The following is a 19,599-nucleotide window of genomic DNA, read 5'->3' as shown; positions in this document are numbered from 1 at the left end:
GGCTGAATCTGAGACTGTCTCTTTTCCAGGTTTATGGATCACTCTATTCTCAATGACAGAAACTTCAGTCTGTATTGAGCAGGATGTGTTTGCAGAAGGACACCGCAGATGGAGCGGTGAAGAGGGAGGTATCCTGGTTCCAATGGCTGATTAATGGGAGGAGGGGACTGAGAAAGTGCAATAAATAGACTGATCTAGAAGTAACTTGTGTACACAGGAAATGAAGGAGTGGGAAATTATTCCCCAATTCCTGTGAGATCAGGACTGTGAGAGATTCCTGAAGGAGTCAGAGCTTGGTGCTTGGTTTGGGAGGGGCCAGGACAGACCACTACAAGGGGTCCTGAGGTCATGCATGGAAGGAGTCAGAGTAACGAATGCTGCAGGGCCTCAGAGAGGTCACGCTCTCTGCAGACACTGCAGCTTCATCTTGGCAGATGAAAGAGGTCTACAGAACCCCCGGCAGGGGCCTGCCCCCTCCACCAGGCTCTGCCACTTCGGACCCAACCCAGGGCCCAGAACAGCTGCAGAGAACCGGGAATTTTACAAAGAGTTTGATTTTTATTGATATTTAAATATATTAAATATTTCACTGAAATACAATGGTATGCCACCCTCCCCCCACCCCCACGCTGGTTACATTATAAAACCAAAGTCCATGGGCCTCCCATCCACTGACTCCCCCACCAACTGGCAAGGAAGGGGGCAATATCAGCCCAGGGGAAATGCATGGTTGGCACTGCGGTGCGGGGAGCCAGGGTGCAGAGAGGCCCCTTCCACTGGCAAGAAGCAGACACAAGTCACTCACTTCCGCTGTAAGTGAAGCAGTCTTCCTCTCTGGTCTCCTCACAGCCTCATCCCCACCCCAGGACCCCATGCAGAACCTTCCTGTCCAGGGCTGTGTCTGAGGGAAGGGGAGCTGACTTCATCTGGACCACCTAGTCTTTTTTCTTCTCCTGCCTTGGCTAATGAAGTGACTGATGGCCCACTTGGTTGATACATGAAGATCCCCCAGAGCAGTCAATACAAGCCAGAAACAACCTCTGCAAGGAACTAGAGTCAGAAAGGGCATGAGGAAGGGCAAGAGTACCATCTGCCCCTTCCAGTCCCCAGAGTCAGCAACTCTGGGGCCCTCTCCCCTCTGCCTCTAACACATCTGAGACAAAGCGATCTTCAAGCAAAACTGTGGCCAATGCCTCAGCTTCAACAGGTGCAGAGAAACCAAGGTACCGACTCATTCAGGCCAGAGGCAAGGCTGCAAGGAAGCAGGTGAAAGGCAGGCGCGGACAGGAAGGGAATCTAAGGCCCAGCCCTCCTAACCCTCCTGCCAGCCCTCGCAGGCTTCATGGGGACTGGGGAGCATGGAGCACGCTGGGCTCAGGCTGCAGAATGGGGACGGCTGAGGTTCGGGTTCCCCTCTCCTTGCCCCTAGTACCAGAATCCAGGTCCTCGGGGGATCCCATGCTACCCCAGCCCCAAGGCTTACCACGTCCCAGGATACCACCTGGGGAAATCCAGGGGACTCCTGAGCCTCTGCCCACCACACCCCAGAGAGTTCAAGTGCAAGGATCATGGGGGCTCCAGCAGGCGCTTGGGTCCCTGCCCTAGCAGAGAGACAGTCATGCTGCACATGTGGTCCCCACACGGCAATTAGGGACTTGGCACAAAAGACCTCCTCTCCCCAGTCACCCTCCTCTTGTTACCACGCCCCATCCCACTCCTGTGCAAAATGGGCATCTGTCTCCATCCCTTGAAATCAGACATCCTGCCTTATTCCCAGAAGACAGGCCCACAGGAAAGAGGCAACCCAGGGTGGAGAGTCGAGGAGCAGGAGCGCAAGGACACACAGACCTGGAAAACAGACACACACACACACGGACCACCGTGCACACACAGTTAACACAGACACACAGGCCCTCCCCAGCACCAGAGGCCTGGGAGGACAGGTTTAGGATCAGGGTTGTCTTCCTCCAGGCCCTGGCCCTTTTCTATTTGGCAATAGAAGGGGTAGAGATGCTCTGTGTCCCTTTCAGCAGACAGCAAGAGTGCACAGGGGCAGAGCGGCCTGATCTGACCTTTGGAGTCTGGCACTACCCCCATCCCTGGCCGGCCTGCTCTCTTTGGCACCTGCAGGCGAACGTCCACCTTCCAGTCTTCTAACATCCTCATGCACGTGCCTGCTCCCTGGCTGGGTGTTTTCACAGTACCAGTGAGACCAGATGCCCCTCTCCCTGGAGCTGTGCAGGAACTGGGGCTAATCTGAACTGTCAGAAGTCCCTTTGTTCCCCTTTGGGGACAGATCGTGGGACTAGGATTTGGCAAATGGAAACGTTCCCCTGAAATATGGACAGAGCTGGGTCTCCCGAGCCTCTCCCTCCTTGGCCCTGTGTCCCTGAGGGAGAGCCGGCGGGGTGGGGAGGGCCCAGGACCCATGCTGGGGATGCAGGCACGGCAAAGGCAAGCGTGGAACAGGCATTCTTCAAGCCTGCCCCAGTCTTTGTACAAAAGATTCCCAGGAAAAAGGGAAAGGAAGGGCCCAGCCCTGAGCCTGCTGCCCAGACAGACAGGGAAAGAGGAGGTGTGAGAAGCTGCCATTTTAATCTCTCAGGCAGGAAGGGTCCCCCGACCTTTGCTGCTGCCCCCTCCCCTGCTCCCAAAAGCTGGAAGAAAGGAGGGAAAGCAGCCCTACCCTAGTTTTAAAAAGTCACTTGCATAATCCTCTTGGTATCCCCTCGTTCACCAGCCTGAGGACGTGGTTGAACACAGCCAGCTGGGGTGTTCCCTTTGTGATCAGCAGGGTCTGGAGGCTCAGCGCCCCCTGCCACAGCTTCCCCCAGCGAGCACAGAATCCACCCAAATGCCCACCTTGGTCCTTTCAGTTGATCTGTAGCTGGGCCCTGCTAACTGCTGGGGCCCCCATTGAGGAAGTAGGTGGTCATCTCCCCCTTGCCCTTCACCTTGACCACCCCTCGACACTCCAGCTGGTAGCCCTTGGCCGCTAGAACCTGGTACAGGTCCGTGGTCACCTGGGGGGGTGGGGTGGGAGGGGAACCTGCTTAGGCCAGGATCCTTCCTGCTGCATTTGCAGGGGCCCAGGGGTTCTCTGGTCATGCTACTATCTCCCCCCATAACCCCCTCCACCAAACACAGAATATCGCCGCCCTACCCCTGTCCTGGCTGACTGCAGAGGGGGCCCTGTGGAAGCTCCCCACACCCAGACCCCTCCCAGCTTCCGCTTACAACCCCCTCACCTGGATTCGGTCGGGGACCCCGGTGCTGTCCATTCGACTCGAGACATTCACTGTGTTCCCCCAGATGTCATACTGTGGTTTCCGAGCCCCAATGACGCCTGCCACAACTGGGCCCATGTTCAGTCCTGGGGTGGGCAGGGATAAAAGTAAGAAATTGAGAGCAGTGAATGTTTCCCAGTCAGCCCAGGGAGGCACCACTTCCCAGCACCTTTAGAAGGACCCAGAGAAGAAACTGGAAACGGGACAAGTCTCCTGGTTGTAAAGAATGCCGAGGAGCTCCCCTGAGTCAGAAGGGCTATGCCAGAACAGCAGCTAATCCACCAAAGGCTCATGCTGTGCCAACCGCTCTGTAAGTATTTTACACTATCTCAGCCTCTCAAATCATCCCCATTTTATAAAAAAGGTACCTGAAGCTTACAGAAGTTAGGTGACTTGCCCATAAGTGGAAGAGCCAGAATTCAAACCAGACATTCTGACTCCAGAACCCATGCTATTAACCACTCCCATCCACCGGCTCATCTGGGAGGAAGTGGCTCTTATCAGACCAGCCACAGATAGGGACGTAGGTACTGGTATTATCTACATAAACCTGGTTTTGAATCCCAGTTCAGCCATAACTAGTTGTATGACCTTGGCTGAGTTGTTTACCCACTCTGAAAATCCAACTCTTTTTCTGTAAAAGGGGATAATAATGTGAGGACTGATGTGTTAAAAAAAAAAAAAAAGTCTGAGACAATGCTTAGCACATAGGAGGCCCTTAATAAATGGTATCTATTCTTAACATCAGATGATATAGGAAGTGGGAGAAAAGGAAACCCCCACAGGACTCCTGATGGGGAGTCTGAGACGCCATCCCCAGCCTGCTGCCTCAGCTTCACTCCAGAAAACAGCCCTGGGAAAAATGTGCCATGATCCAGGCCCTCTTACCAATCTTCATCTGGAAATTGTTGAAGGAGTGCTCATTGATGTGCTTCATCTGCTCCATGAGCCGCATGGCATAGTCAGCGAGGGCAGTGATGTGGGAGCGGCCCACCTGGTCATAGGTGCTGGCGTTCAGCCCAGAGGCAGCCATGTAGGTGCTACCAATTGTCTTGATCTTCTCCAGCTGCCGGAAGCGCTCCTCACTGATGATCTGGACAGTACAGGGGACCTGGCTGTCAAGGCAGAAAGGCCAGACCCAGCCCTGCCCCAAGGCTCCTTCCTGGCTATGCTCTGGCCCCCTGCCCCACTTTCCTGTCTCAATACTTCACTCCAGTAAGTGAGCCCCACTTCCAACTACTGTTCTTGGTGCTGGGCTAGGAACAGGGAAAACGTCTCCCTTACTAGGCAGCCGCCAAAACCCAAGCAGGGACTTGAGCATACAACTCCAGGTCAACTTCGACAGGTCACTACAGAACCCAGGACCACAGGAGGGCTATCAGGCATCAAAGATTCCAACCCTCACCTTTGGGGAAAGAGTCCCGGACTGAGGAAGTGTCTTCTGTCCAGACCTGACCTGAATGTTCAGGACACTTCCTCATATTTTACTTCCATTTTCTCTATTCAGGGGATCATCTTGATTACTTGGCCTCATGAGGCCGTACTCTACAGATTACCAGCTCCTTCTTCAATGATATCCACTTGCTAACTCTACTGGCCCCTCCACAGATATTCACGTCCTCCTCTGCTCCCCAGTAACAATGATCCTGCCCCACTGGAGCTGACCCTGCTGCCTGTGACACATTCGTATCTGTCCCCAACTTCACTGTGCCTACCTTTACTCCTGCCCTTCACATCTCTGGGTCTCATCAGATGGGCCCCTCCAACTGGGGCCTTCTTATCCAAAGTTCTCCCCACTTCTCTGGTCCCCATATCCCCCACCCTCTGCCAGCACCAGCTGAGGACAAGTACCTCATCAAAATCAGCAATGATCTCGTTGAGCAGTCGCAGGCACTCGACACCCTCGTTGTTGGCCTCCAGCTCCACATAGAACTCAGAGAAGTTGGCAATGGAGGCGAACATGACAGCCACACACTCACAGGACTGATAGTAGAGCTCATCGTTCCGGCGCTCCCGGGCCAGGAAGTGGGCGGCCACGTCCTTGGGCAGAATGTTATGTAGCAGCCGCCGGTTGTAGGCCTGGAGCTCTTCCATCTCCTCCTTCTCCCCTGTTGCCTGTGGACACCACACCCATCACCCACTGCCCAACATCTACAAGGCGTGGGTACAGCGGCCAACACCTGGAGAAGGGTATCCGAGGGAACCGCGTGGGAGAAGAAAACCAGGGAGAGATGAGGCCAGAGAACAGGCAAACGGGCCGAGGAGGCAGGGACAGGATGAGGTGGGGGATGGGGGTGGGCACAGGGAAAGCATGGAGCCAGGGTGGGCTCAGGGCAGGCTGAACCTTGAGCAGCCTAAGAAATGCCTGACGCGGCCAAGGCTCCGCCCCAGGAACCACCCACCCACCCCCGAGGCCTGCCCTGTCACCTGCAGCTTCCAGAGGAAGTCCAGGCGGGCAGTGGACTCCACCTGCTGGGCATGCAGGTACAGCGCCAGTGCGAACACCAGTAGAATCACGGGGGTCATGTATTTGAGTGCCACCCTCCCGGCCGCTGGGCTGAGGGAAGCAGAGGCGGGCTCAGTGGCTGAAAGAGGCGTCTGGCAGCCCAGCCCTTTGCTGCCCTGGAGCCTCACTCACCAGTCCAGCCCATCAGAGGTCTCGTTGGAAGCAGCCCTGGCAGGAAGATACAAGAGACAAAGTCATTGGTTCTTCTTGGGTTGCCAGGTCAGAGCATGGAAGAGGAGATAGAAACTGCATTTACTGAGCACTACAGATCAGGGACCAGGCCAAGGCATTTGCTTGTATTAAGAGCAGAGACTCCGTTCCTGGCTCCTCTACCCACGAACTATGTGACCTGGAACAAGTTGTTTAACTCTGTAAGCCTCAGTTTCCTCATCAATACAAGAGTGATCAGATCTAAACAATGTGAGCAAAAGGCTTAGCACATCCACAGCTACAGGAAGCCCAAGTAGCACAATAAAGACCCAGCACAGTCTAAATTCTTAAAAAATGCTTTTAATTAAAAAAAAAAAAAGACTTAGCACAGTGCTTGGCATCAGCAAGTCTTCGATAAACGTTAGTCACTATAATCTTTACAACTACCCTGTGATAGGGATGGCGGAGAAGTTAACTTACCGATCTAAGGTCACACAGCTAATAAGTGGCAGAGTAGGGACTCAAACTCAGCAGGCTGCAGAGGCTTTTTCTACCACATCGTATGTTTCTGCCACATAAGGTGTGGGCTTTTACAGAGGAAAAGCCAGTGATGTCCCAGGCAGAGCCCTGAGGCAGGAGCCCGGGTTTTGGTTCCTTTCCTAGCCAGGGCTCTACCCCAAGCAGCTATGTGACCTCCAAGTAGTTAAAGAGTGGATATGAAAGCAACATGCAGATGCAAAAGGGAGTTTTTATTTTCAATGTCTAGCCTAAAGACAAAGGGACTTCCCAGCTCTGGGGTTTCCTTGAGGTGACTGCTGGGGGTCATGTGCACCTCCTTTCCCCCCATGTGAGGGGTGAGTGGTAGCATGCCAGGGCACAAAGTGCTCTCAGCGACCCAGCAGGGTCAAGAGGCTCCTGGGGGATTAAAGGGGTTGAGGATAAACTCACAAGCCATGGACGCCCAGCAGGAGGTCATAGTTGTCAAAGATGGTGGCCGGGGGACCCAGCAGAAGCAGCACCAGATAGACGAGCCCCAGGACAAAGATCATGGCCAACTTCCCGATACTACTGATGTGCAGGAAGACAGAGCTGGCCAAGAGACTCAGCAACACGTTCCCAATGAAGTACTGCAGAGCGAAGGCAGAGGAAGTCTGGGTGAGGGCAGAGGACAAGGCATGCCGCCGCCTGACCTAAGTCCCCTTCTACAACCTCAAACCCAAGCCTCCTTCACTCTCCACACACCCCTACACCACACCATGCCAGGGCTGCTCCTGGAGCTGAAGACTGGTGAGATCCTGGGTCCCCAGTGCCCACCACCAAGCCTGGCACAGAAAGGTCAAGAACTGGTACTGATCAGGAACCGCCCCCCCACCCCGCCTGACCACTGCCTGGACACCTCGGGGAAGCTGCAGGTGGGTGCGGTGCCCTCACACAGGGGAGCATCCAGGCCCAGAGAGTAATTGAGCTGCTGCAGGTGGCAGGCGGTAATGTCAGCAGGGGTTAAATTCAGCATCCGGGCAGCGCAAGTCCGTATGGGGGTGTGGTTACACGTGAACTGCAAAAACAGGAGGAGGGGAGGTATGTATTAGGGTAACTGAGGGAGGGGAAGGGTTACCAGGGCCATGCCCAAGTGCCTTATATGCCAGAGGCCCCAGTTCTCACTGAGGGATAACAAAAGGCAAAGGGAGCAAGCCGGGAGGACAGGGGTTAACCTCGCTCCTGCTTTGGGGAGGAAATGTGTCTCGTTCCGCTTTGTAGCCGTAGCACCCAGAAAGTGCTTGGCACAGAGAAGGAGCAGGAGAATTCTCCCTGGACCTTTACCATGCTGGCAACGGCGGAGGTGAACACAAGCAGGACAGAAAAGATGCCAACTGCGGTGCTATGTGCCCTCGAGCGGACGATACTGCGAGACACACGTCGCAGGGCCTCAGGGAACAGCTGTCAGGAGGCAGGAGACGGAGACAGAGGCCACGTCACCCAACAGGTAAGGCCACCCAGGGCCAGGCCCAGTGGCAGAGGCCTGGCCTTCTCCTCCCTCCCCACTCCCAGCCTGGCCTTCCCGACCAGCCCTGGAAGGTCCCCCACATACAGAGCCACAGGAGTACACAGCACAGGTCAGCACGGTGACCAGTAACAGCACGAAGATACCGGCGTGGATCCCAAGCATCAGCGCTGAGCTGGGCGGGAGAGGGCCAGGGAAGATGTTACTCTGGCAGATCTGGGGGTCCTTTCCCATGCCCTGGGCAGGCAGGGGGCAGGCCCCAGGACTGTGTGCTTGTGAGGGTGTTTAAGAAGGGTCCGGGAAGTAGGGGAGGGAAGAGAAGCCCAGCAAGGAGGGGCAGAGCTCACCGTGGGAAGACAAGGAGCTGGATGAAGCAGATGAAACAGAAGACCAGCAGGGCACAGGCCACGTAGGCTCCAAAGCGGGGGTCCACCTTGCGTGAGTACTGAGGGACAGGAGACTGAGCTGGGTGCTGCCACTGCCCTCGGAAGGCGGGGTGTTGCCAGTCGGCCCAGCTGAGATGCATCCCCACAGTGCCCTGTGGTCACCCCCTGCTCCCCAGAAACTTCTCCTGTTCCCTCACTTGTGCTCAGACCGCCCTGCCGGGACCACCTCCTCCTGCCCTTGCATCCCCCAAACCTTCTTTTCAAGATCCTCTCTCTGGAAGGTGAGCAGGAACCGGCGCACGTGGTCCTTGCGCAGCTGATCAATGCTGCGGGCGTCAATGGCCCGGCCCAGGAACTCGTCCACCTCATCCTCAGGGTTCAGGGCATCCTGAGCACCCCGGCTGAGGGCAGAGGACATGGCTTCACCAGGTGCCTGACCACGGCCACGTGACAGGTGATAAGAGGGGAGGGGCACGGGCAGCACTCAGACGAGTGTGAGCGAGGTGGGTGGCACCTGCTCCCACACGACACATCTGAAGTCCAGGGAAGAGGGGGATCTCAGCTCCCCACCACCTCACCCCAGGGTGCAAGTGCCTTCACCCACCCGCCCTCCTCAACAGCCTGACTTACTTGTCTTTGCTGGAATCATCGATGCCCTGGAGAAAGGGACAGAGTGTGTGAGTGAGGTGATGGGCAGGCCACCTTCACCTGTACAATCCCTTCCCCGCCCCCAACACTGTGCTGAGGGCTTTCCCCATAGACTCTGGGGAGCCTGGGACCCCTGGGATGAAATCAGCCCTCCCATTCCTAATTCCAGAAACTAGAGACAATAGCCTCAACAAGGGAGGCAGAAGAGGGCAGGGGGATACTGAGTGTTGAGGGAAACAAGAAACCAAGGCCCGGGTCCAGGTGCGGTGGGACCCTCACCATCTGGCGGAAAGCCTTGGAGTCCTTGGTCCGGGAGAAGGCACGGTCAGGTACCCAGCGTGGCATCAGCCCCTCCATGGAGTTGGCACGTGCCCGCTGTAGCTTGGCCAGCATGGCCTTCTCCTCTTTCTGTGTGGACAGCACATATACAGGCTGGGAAGAGGCGCCCAGAGAAGGCCTCTGCTTGCTCCCTCCATCTGCCCCTCTCCCCAGCCGCCTTGCCTTCCCCAACCCAACCCTGACCCGTTTCTGGCTGGCTCCCAGGATGAGGAAGGTCTCAATGTGCTGCTCCTTGAGGTAGGCGTTGCGCTCCCCACCGCGGCCCGGCTCCACCTCATAGTCCCCATTCAGGTACTGCAGCGTGGCCCGGGTGATGTGGATGCGGCTGCGTGGGACGGGCAGGTAAGACCCCGGCTTACCCGATGGCTCCCACCCCTGACCCCCTGGACCCGCACTCACCCGGCCCGGCCCCCAGCCTCCATGTGGTTGGCCAGAGTCACGTCATTGGACCACACATCAAACTGCCACTTCCGCAAGCCAAGGACGCCGCAGTGCACACGCCCGCTATGGATGCCCACGCGCATGTTCACGTTCACTCCTGTCACCTCGCGCACCAGCCTGGGAGGAGGTGGCCTGGCTCAGCTCTTGGTAGTCCTCCCCACCCCCAGCCCAAGCCCAGGCCTTGAGCTCGCCTCGGAGCCAAGTGGGCAAGGACAGACCCAGCCACAGGGCACACGGCACACCCTCGGCAGGACACACCCTCGGCGAGACACAGGTAGGAGGCTGCAGAGGGCTCAGGGACACATGTGTGGGAACCCTGTTCGCCAGCAGGGGTCCAGCTGCATCCTATGGGACTAGGGGAGGAGATGAGGGATCACCACCCTCCCAGCAGGCCGACAACTGGCATTCTCTCCAGCGTAAATCCCCCCTCACCCTGACTCCCCCTGCCCCATCCCAGGCACTGGAGTCTAAGGTGCACATGGATCTTCACGTGGGCTGAAGCCTTTCCCTTCCCCAGGCATGGATCTCCAAGACAGAGAGACAGCCAAGACTGAGGAAAGGGCCTAAGGACACATCGAAGGGGAGGGGCAGGCGGGGCCCCCCTCAGTCCCTGGAAGCCTGGGAGGTGCTCACGAGATAGCCTCGATCATGTCCACCCCCATCTCCACGCAGCAGTGGGCATGGTCTGCCCGGGCCTCTGGCAGCCCTGACACGCAGTAGTAACAGTCCCCTAAGATCTTGATCCTCAGGCAGTGATTTTCCTGAAGCAGAAAGAGTTGGGGGAGAGTCACCTTTACTCTCGTACCACGCGGCCCACCTAGCCCACTACTCTCACTGCAGACTCCACGGGCTCTCACCCCCAAGCTGCTGCCAAAGAGGTGCCCTCACCCGGTCGGCCCTGCCCCCTAGCCCCAGCACCCTCACCGCAGCCAGCTTGTCAAACCGGGCAAAGAGCTCGTTCAGGGTCATGACCAGCTCCTGCGCCGTGCACTGGGACGCCAGACTGGTGAAGCCTTCAATGTCCGCAAACAGGATGCTGTGGAAGATGGCAGAAGATGGAAGGACGGTGTGGCCCTCAGAGACTCACAGACCTCCCCACCTCTCCCAGTATCCTCCCCACCCCAACTCTACCTGACATTGTCGTGCTTCTGGATGTAGATCTTATGAAACATCATGTCTTCTTTCTTTGTGTTGATGTCTTCTTTCATCTCCATGGCAACATGCTGGGGCAACACAGACAGCAGCAGCCGCTCCTAGACCAGTGGTTTCAACAGGGCACCGCTATCTTCCTGGCCTCACGCTTTAATCCCTCCTGGTCCCTCCACATCCCTGGAACCCTCCCTGACCTCTCTGGAGACCTGAGCTTCCCTCCTGGACCGTAGCCTGACCCTCCTCCGATAGAGCCCTCAGCAGACACACACCCCAGTCTTCTCTGACTACACCCCATTCAACCCCTCAGGTGCATTCCATCTATTCCCTCCCCTCCTCTGACAGGCCACCAAGTCCAAAGTCAGAGAGCCTCTGTGACGCAGTCAGGGGGAACCATTCACTACTCCATCGAGTGCACAAGGTGGCAGATCCAACCTGCAAGCTATCGTTAGGTGGGGCGGGGGAAGGCCGTGATCTGGAAGAGCAGCCCCACCTGCTGCCGGTTCTCATGCTGCAGGTGCAGCCGGGCCTGGATGTAACCGCGGGTCTCTTGAAAGGCCTGGCGCTGAGACACCTCAGCCGGATAGTGAGTGCAGATGCCAATGACATTGGTGCAGAGGAACAGCAACATGTTGGCACCGAGCTGCAGAGGGGTGGCAGAGGCAAATGGTGACCACCCCCAACACACACAGCTGCAACTAGCTAGGCTCTCGGCAGACGGACTGCTTTGGGGAGGAAGCCAGGAGCCTGTGCCCTGTCTTCCCCAAGCCCAGCCCCACCCCTGCAGTCCAGCTCCCCATTCCCCATAGGGGTCCAGCTCCCTGCCTGGCTCACCCGTGGTGAGAAATGTGATCTTTTCACAGCTCCTGGGAGTGGACGCACCAGCCAGGGCCAGGTAGGTCACAGGGCCTGCCCCAGCACACTCTGACTCCCTGCCACACAAACACCCCAAACAAAAGACACATGCTGCTGCTCCAGCACGTGGTTCTCCTCACAGGACGACACCCAGGAGACCTGAGCGCCAAATCTCCCTGTGCGTGCCCAGGACAAGTCACCTCATCTCTCTGGGCCTGTCTGCTTGTCTGGAACCTAGAGAGGGACAGTGAGATCTCCAAGGTTCCTCCCTACCCTGACATAAATTAATATGATAATAATGACTACTATTATCATTACTGGAGATAATTTGTTGGCTATTTACAACGTGCTTGGATTCTATAGGTGTGCTCTATACATTAACGAATGCATTTCTTACAACTCTATGAGATGGGGAGCATGATCTCATTTTAAAGGTGAGGGACTCAGGTGCACAGAAGTTATATAAACTGCCCAGGATCTCACCGCTGGTAGTAGCTGGTGTGGGACTCAAGTACAGGACAGTCAGACTCCAGGCTGTGTCCTAACCCCACCGTGTACTACAGCCCACGTTCCCAGGACTCCAACTCACTCCACTCACCAATGCTCTTGAGGCCCACCTCAGAACCCAGGCTTGGGAGTCATCGATTCCACTGACACGAAGAACGCTTCTGAAGTGGGATGGGGTGCCACCACGCCTGGCCACCCCCAACACTTGGTCCAGCCAGGTCCCTACACCCTAGGACCCCAACCCAAGGGTATTCCATCCTCAGTCAGCAGCAGCAACAGTGACTGGAGAGCGAGTCTAAGGGAAGCTGGCCTCGGTGATTCTGGAACTTCAGGGGTTAACCTGGCACTTGTGGCTCCACCCCAGAGTTGGCTGGGGCAGGGCTCTGGTTTTGGGAGAAGGGAGAGCAAGAGCACCAACTGGAAGCCAGGAGTTCTGGGCTCTGCCCGGAACCAGGACTCGTCCTGCAAAATTGGGCCTGTCACTCAGTCTCTGGGACCTCGGCTTCTTGTTCCTTGGGTAAGACGGAGGGTGGGCCGGCTAACCCCCAGCCATTCCCAGCTCCCGCCCTCTAGGAATGGTCTCCCAGCTTCCCTTCTCTGTGCAGCTCACAAGACCCCCCCTTCCCAGCAGCAGGGGTGAAGAAGGGGGGCACACTATCTCCCTCGGGGGTTTCTAAGAATAGCCCCCAGTGGGGGAGAAGAAAAGGGGGGGCAAACCAGGCAACTTCCCTTCCTGGCCCCAGGAGCCCAAGAGGAAAATGTGAGTCATGGTGGAGGGAAGGGGAAGGGGGACAAGAGACTGAAATAGATCTGTACACAGACCCCGATCCGACTGTGAGAAAAAATGGCTGCCAGGGCAGTGTAGGACATGCCAGGCTGGACTGGGTCACCGGGTGAAACGGCTCAGCGTGTCTGGGTGAGTGGGTCAGAGGACGATGAAAGGTCTGGATCTGGGAAGGGGCTGTCCAAGGACCATAGAAAGGAGGCCAGAGCCCCACCCAGAAACCTGAGAGCCAACTGGGTGCAGGGAATCCTCAGTTCAGAGAAGGGGTATGGGCTGCCCTGGCCCCAAGGACTGGCAGCTTTCTCCCCTCGCCCCAGGAACATGCTCACTGAGCCCCACTGCTTGGGCACCCTGGAGAGGCGGGAGACTGGCACAGTCCTGGCCTCCAAGGACCTGTGCCTCCCTAGTCAGGCCCTGGGCTTGGCTCTGGGCACCAGGCCAGCAGAAAGCAGGGAAGAGACACCCATCTACCCCAGAAAGGATGGGGGATGGGAGGCTCCTCCTTCCCCAAGAGGGCAGTCCAACTCCAATGCCCAGTGTGACAGCTCCCCTGGAGAGAGATGGGGGGCTAGCAATGGCAGAAGGACCCTGGCCCTTTAAGAGATTTGACAGCGCCCTGCGGGTATGTGCTCCACAAACTGGCTATAAGGTTACTCTTAAAAAGGTACATTCTGTTCCACAGGCGAGGCAGGGAAGGGCATCATGCCAGAGCACCCAGCTTCTCACCCTGGGAGCCCCAGGCAACTTCCTCTTTGTGGGTGGGGCTGGGTGGGCTACAGGCCACAAGCTCTGGGCAAGGTAGAGCAAGAAAGAGGACAGCACCATCTACACCAGGGGCCAACGGAGGGATCACAAGGAGGGTCGGGGAGCTGTATCTGCAGCAGCCCCAAAGGCTCAGCTGGCAAAAGCCCCTGTGCCTGGTCAGGGGACGACATGAGACAGCCAACTCCACTGGTTCACGTCTCTCTGCAACGGATGTCCCAGAAGCCCCTTCGCTGGGTCCCATCCCCTCCTGCCTCCCCACACCTCGCTGCAGGTGAGAACACCACCCTGTGGGGCTCTACTCTGCGCTGGCAGAGGGCAGGGCCCAGACAGCAGCATCACGAGGCAGACACCATCTGTATCTCCTCTTTACAGAATGGGAACCTAAGACCGGGAGAGGCAAGATGTGCTATCTGCGCGCTCACAGAGAGGATTTCAGCCCCTTGGACAACCAGGTCTGCCCGCAGCCAAGCTCTTACGAGAACCTCACCTCACATACCACTCAGAACCCAGAAGCAGAAGCCCACAGGGGCAGAGAGCCTCAAGGCAGTTTCCAGAGCCCTGGTGCTCAGTGGGAAGAAGGCGAGATGAGGTCGGAGTCTAATGCCCCTCTTGTCCACAGTCCCACCCCAAACTACTCCCAGCCCAGGAGAGAAGAGACCACCCATCAGCTCCCCTGTCCTCTGGGAGCTGGCCTCAGTCCAGGAGACAGGTGACTCCTCCCTTGCCAACTCCATCGAAAACCTACTTGATCCCCCCCCACATCACCACCGAGAGCTGCCTAGAAGGAAGGCACCAAGCCTGGAGTCTCAGGTTGGGGTCAGGGGTCAGGGTAGGATATAGCCTCCCCTGCCCCTCTCAGCCTTGCCCCCACCCAGGGGCTAAACATCACTGCCCTCCTCCAGCCCTACACTGTGTCTCTACAGATTATACTGTTTCAAGCGCCTCAGGCTAAAGAGCTGCGGACAGTGGCCCACGGGAACAGAGCACAGGGTCTGCAGCCTTCCTTCCCCTCCTCAGGGCCTTCTGCCCCAGATCGCAGATGGAGACTGACCCCTGAAACCGGGCGTCCCAACCCCTGCCCACCTTCCAGATCCAGCCAGACATCCCTCACCCAGTGTCCATCCAGGACTCACCCGCCCCCCTCATCACCAGACCCCTTCTCATTCCTGGCCTGATGCCCCAAGGCCTACCTCCCCGACCACCCACCTGCTTCCAGAGGAAGGCATCACCACGGTTGAGCTGCCAGGCCAAGATCAAGTGCAGGGTGGAGAGGCCCAGGCCGCTGAAGACAGCGGCCCGCATGCGGATGGGGAGGAGTGTGTAGGTGATGTAGACAAAGAACACAGGGCACCAGAGGCCTGCAGACAGGCTGTGCGGGTCGGCTGCCAGGGCGCCCCCGACCTGCACGGCCGCCAGGATGCCCAGCACCACATAGCTCACCACCCACATGGCGTCCTGGCGGAAGCTGTGGCGGTTGCACACCACCATGAGTGCCACGAAGAGGGTGGCTGCGCAGGCCAGCAGGGCCACATAGGCGGGCTGAGGGCGGGCGGGCGCCGCGTGGAAGGCCAGCAGCACGGCCGTGAGCAGCACGAGCACGGCCATGAGCAGCGTCAGGCTGCTCTGGTTCATCTGGAAGAAGTACCGCTGGTACAGGCGCTCCAGTTTGGCCGAGCGGAACTGCTTCGACCTGAACACCTGCACCAGCTGGCGCCAGCAGGCTCGCCTGCTCCTGCTGGCCACGCTGGGGGCCGCCTCAGCTGCCCCGACGGCCACGGCCCCCTCAGGGTCCTCGAAGCCCAGGGCCACCGCCCGCAGCCCCAGCTCCGGGCCCTTGCCTGGGCCGCCCCTCCGGATGAAGGCCTCATCCTGCCAGGGGCACCGAGGGGCAGTGGCGGGGGTTGGGCTGGGTGGCTGCGCACCCTGGAGGCAGCTCATGTAGCGGGGTGTGCAGAAGCCACTGGTGCGGGTCCCGCGGCGCGGCCGCTGCTGCCCATTTCGTTCCCCCCAGGCTGTTTTCCGTTCATCCACTTTGGGGACCAAGAGGCCGCTAAACCAAGACATCCTGCGGGGAGGAAAGGAATGAAACGGTGTCAATACCCCCATCACGGGCCGCCACCACCAGCAGCTCTCACTGAGCACTTCCTGCTGCCACGCTGAGCGCTTCGGGCACATCCTCCTCCTAAAATGACTCTGAGGAAGACCAGGGTAGCCCTAGTCAACAGGTGAGGAAGGGTGGGGTCACCTGCCCAAGGTCAAGCAGCCACACAAGTGTAAGAGCCGAGATTCTAACCCAGACCGGTCTGACTCCAAAGCAGTTCACTTAAACATCCACCTCTTCCCTACAAGGCACTGATCTGGTGGTCACAGACTCGAGTGCCTGTCAGTGAGAAAAGCCACTTGGCTCAGGAGAGTGAGGGCTCACCCCAGACAGGGGCGAGCACCACCCCGCACTGGGGGACTGGTATCCCAGTGGAATCTGCTCTGATTTTTCAACAGAAGCTTTTAAAAATAAGAGTAGACTTTAACACGACATCCCCTGGTTTTACATGTTGGCAAGGGACTTCCCTGGTGGTTCAGTGGTTAAGACTCCACTCTCCCAAAGTGGGGGGCCCAGGAGTCATCCCTAGTCAGGGAACCAGATCCCACATGCCATGTGGTGCGGTCAAAAGATTAAAAAAAAAAATTAAACTTTGGCAAGTAACCAACATTTCTCAATACTGCAAGCCAAATAAATCACATCTATGGAATGAATTCAGCCTGTCAGCTGCCAACTGGTGACCTCTGTACAAGCGGGGATCTTGCACGCGTGCGCGCGCGCACACACACCGCACACTTCACCAAGTGAAAGTCAAACTCTCCCCCAGGTTCCAGCTTAAACGTAACTTCCTCAGGAAGGTGTCCCAGGCCCCCACCCAGACTAGGTTTGGTCCCTTATTCACTCTCCATGCATTCCCTCCGTAGTACTGGTCACAACTGAAACTAAATCACCTCTTGGAAGAGACCCTGATGCTGGGAAAGACTGAGGGCAGGAGGAGAAAGGGGCCACAGAAAACAAGATGGTTGGATGGCATCACTGACTCAGTGGACATGAGTTTAAGCAAACTCCAGGAGATGATGAAGGACAGGGAAGCCTGATGTGCTGCAGTCCTTGGGGTCGCAGAGAGTCAGGCAAGACTTAGAGGCTGAACAGCAACCACAACACCCCTTGTTAATTGTGTGACTCTGCCCCCAGACTATAAATGTTATGAAAGGAAGGATGATACCTAGTTTGTTCAGCACTTTATCCCCACCCCCAAGTACCCCGAGCATTGAGCCTGGCTCATAGTAGGTACTCAACCAATTTATATGTTGAAAAGATAGGAAAAAAGCAAGCTCAAGGGACTAGTTCAAGAGAAGCTAACGTGAAATAATAACTAATAGCGATAATCCTATGATTCTCCATCTCTCTTACTGTACTCTGGTTCACTTAGCCTCTTTGCTGTTCCCCAACACACCATGCACAAGCCAGCCTGGGACCTTGGTGCTTGCTGTCCCCTTTGCCTAGAACAAGGGCTCCTCCAGGTCACAGCTCAAACACCCCCTTATCAGTCAGCTTTCCCTAACCACTCTATTAAAATAGCAACCCCCTTTCCTGGCGCTCCCTATCTCTCTTCCGAGCTTTATGCTTTATTTTTCTCCACCGCTCTTATCGGCAACTGCCATTTTATATATTTTTCTTATTTGTTCATTGTCTGTCTCTCCTAACTGGAATGCCAGCTTCACGAGGGCAAGGATTTGGGCTGGTTCTGCTCACTGCCACATCTGCAACACCTAGAAGGGTCTAAATGAATGTTCACTGAGTGGACAGGTGGGTTGGGGGATGGATGGATAGATAACACTTCCATTCACTTTCCCTCTGCTTTGAAGGATTATCTGATCATCACCAAAACCCTGTAAGGCTGGTCCTGTGGCCACCCAGTGCACGGGACAGATTTGACAGCCAAACAAAACAGAATGAAACTGAGGTCCACTGGAGTCTTACACGGCCGGCCCAAGCTCAAGGGATCACGAGGAATCAAGTCAGCCCCAGACCTCACGTCTCCGGGAGGAGCGTCTTGACCTGGGGCGGGAGGACTCCCTGACAACACCCTGGACGTGTCTCCAGCTGAGCGCAGCTCAGGAGAAGGTGAGGGTGAGAGCCCCGCCACCATGGACGCCTGTGTCCCCTCCAGGGCTCCCTTCTTCCATGCCCACGGGGCACCCTGAGGGGCTCCCCACACAAACCTGCAGAGCTAGCAGCACTGACATTTGTACTCATGAGAGGAGTACCCAGCACTTGCCCAGGTGGCCACGGAAGCAGTGTTTCAACTGACACCCAGGGACCCACAGAGCAGAAGGCAGCCTGGGGACCTCTCTGCACACGGGAAACCCCCATTCCCAAGCACACTCCGCCACGTTCCCTTGGTGTCCTTCGACCCCTTAACATCACTAACTGCACCATCTGGAGAAACAAATCAAAAACCCAAGACTTCTGGTCAGGCTGGTGTTTGGAAAAGGTCACCGAAGAAAGCCTGGCTCTTCAAAACAGTTCCCTGGAAACAGGGTCTTGGGGATGAGACTAGGCTTCAGACCTTACTGTGATTATTTGCTAGCTTCACGGCCTCGGACAAAGTTACATCACCTCCCTATGTCACTTTCTTCATCTGTAAAATGGGAATAAGAAGAGTTGCAAGGAAAGAATAGAACAGCCCCTGCCACGCATGTAGTACACACTTAATAAACATGAGCTCTTCTCCTCGCCTTCCACCACTGTGAATCTAAAAGCCTGTCAATGTCCAAGAGATGGAAAGAGAGGAAAAGTCATGAGCAAAACCCCACGCATGCCAGCCAGTCACGTGTCACTATGTCCTCAACTGTCAGTCTCCAGAGCTGCATGAGACACAGCCCAGAGCAAGCAGGTTGCCCACTCCCCGTGATATTTTACTTAAGCCTCTTCACCCTCACCCGTCCCCTGACCTGTCCTTACCACCACCCTCCCCACCATGGCCAGACCTCTGTTCCCAAAGGACCCGTTTCTGGCCATGTTCCCAGCCCCCTGGAAGCACATCCTAGCATGTGGCTTGTACTCACAGAGGAAGGCACAGACATTGTCCAGCAGAATGCATGACCCTCCCAAGAACGCTCTGACCCCACAAGCGGATGGCTTCAGAGATCTGTAATTGTCCAACCAACTGCAACCATCCCACCCTGGGCTCCACTCCAGGCGCTGCCCAACTTGGGAGAACTCACTCCTGGCACCCCATGCCAGGCTGGTACGGCAGGGAACAGGGCAGAGTACTGTTCAAAGCCACAAAACTTCCCTATATGGGCCCCCACCCCTACATGTCCAGGAACCCAACACTGTGAACCACAGACCACCCGCTCCTCCCCAGATGCAGGCTCCTGAGCCTGTGCCCCGGACCCCTCCTCCCCAGGCTCCTAGCCTCTTTGCTCTCTCACCGATCTTCTGCTCCAATGCAGATCCAGGCACCTCCGGCTCGATCTGGGAGCTGTGTCCATGCAGCCTGGCAGACCCAGGCCCAGGGCCCCTGACCCCAAATCTGGATCCTCTGGTGGGTCTGGGACTTGGAGCATGAAGTAGGCCAGGCCCCAGCCCCAAGGATGGCTGTACTTGCTGTTTCTCCCTACACCCTTCGCTCTACACCCTCTTCCTGGCCAGCTCCTGTCCCCATGACCCCTCTGCCCCTGCCCTCCTCGGCAAAAGGAGGCTCCGGGGGGGACTTTAAAAGGACTTCAGA

At 56.9% G+C, this 19,599-nt stretch overlaps 2 protein-coding genes across 7 annotated transcripts in view; one reads left to right on the top strand and one right to left on the bottom strand.

Annotated features, from left to right (window-relative positions):
• TEX49 (testis expressed 49) overlaps nt 1-4,161 on the top strand; it is a 52,296-nt gene extending 48,135 nt beyond the window's left edge. For 2 of the 3 annotated variants that reach the window (XM_043885608.1, XM_043885618.1), the window contains exon 4: nt 30-200. In XM_043885608.1, the coding sequence (XP_043741543.1) occupies nt 30-78 (49 nt within the window). In that variant the 3' untranslated portion in view covers nt 79-200. Of the gene's footprint in view, nt 1-29; nt 201-4,044 lie in introns of those variants that run through there. The other variant, XR_006337458.1, reaches the window with a different exon arrangement.
• The window catches only part of ADCY6 (adenylate cyclase 6), a 54,925-nt gene that overhangs the window by 34,386 nt on the left and 940 nt on the right, over nt 1-19,599 (bottom strand). Inside the window, exons 1-22 of one of the 4 annotated variants that reach the window (XM_043885536.1) lie at nt 19,301-19,439; nt 15,026-15,884; nt 11,402-11,551; nt 10,891-11,012; nt 10,684-10,795; nt 10,393-10,520; nt 9,718-9,876; nt 9,502-9,643; nt 9,259-9,387; nt 8,962-8,987; nt 8,585-8,732; nt 8,293-8,390; nt 8,033-8,120; nt 7,765-7,881; nt 7,340-7,498; nt 6,892-7,070; nt 5,926-5,961; nt 5,715-5,844; nt 5,139-5,402; nt 4,176-4,380; nt 3,249-3,373; nt 539-3,023 (exon numbers count right to left, since the gene is read on the bottom strand). In XM_043885536.1, the coding sequence (XP_043741471.1) occupies nt 2,898-3,023; nt 3,249-3,373; nt 4,176-4,380; nt 5,139-5,402; nt 5,715-5,844; nt 5,926-5,961; nt 6,892-7,070; nt 7,340-7,498; nt 7,765-7,881; nt 8,033-8,120; nt 8,293-8,390; nt 8,585-8,732; nt 8,962-8,987; nt 9,259-9,387; nt 9,502-9,643; nt 9,718-9,876; nt 10,393-10,520; nt 10,684-10,795; nt 10,891-11,012; nt 11,402-11,551; nt 15,026-15,883 (3,501 nt within the window). In that variant the 5' untranslated portion in view covers nt 15,884; nt 19,301-19,439 and the 3' untranslated portion in view covers nt 539-2,897. Of the gene's footprint in view, nt 1-538; nt 3,024-3,248; nt 3,374-4,175; nt 4,381-5,138; nt 5,403-5,714; nt 5,845-5,925; nt 5,962-6,891; nt 7,071-7,339; nt 7,499-7,764; nt 7,882-8,032; nt 8,121-8,292; nt 8,391-8,584; nt 8,733-8,961; nt 8,988-9,258; nt 9,388-9,501; nt 9,644-9,717; nt 9,877-10,392; nt 10,521-10,683; nt 10,796-10,890; nt 11,013-11,401; nt 11,552-15,025; nt 15,885-19,300; nt 19,440-19,599 lie in introns of those variants that run through there. The other 3 variants (XM_043885526.1, XM_043885545.1, XM_043885553.1) reach the window with 3 other exon arrangements.

The sequence above is a fragment of the Cervus elaphus genome, chromosome 3, assembly GCF_910594005.1.
Source record: "Cervus elaphus chromosome 3, mCerEla1.1, whole genome shotgun sequence".
Lineage (NCBI taxonomy): Eukaryota > Metazoa > Chordata > Mammalia > Artiodactyla > Cervidae > Cervus > Cervus elaphus.
Note: the sequence above shows the minus strand (reverse complement) of the source record. Positions and strands in the feature narration are given on the sequence as shown.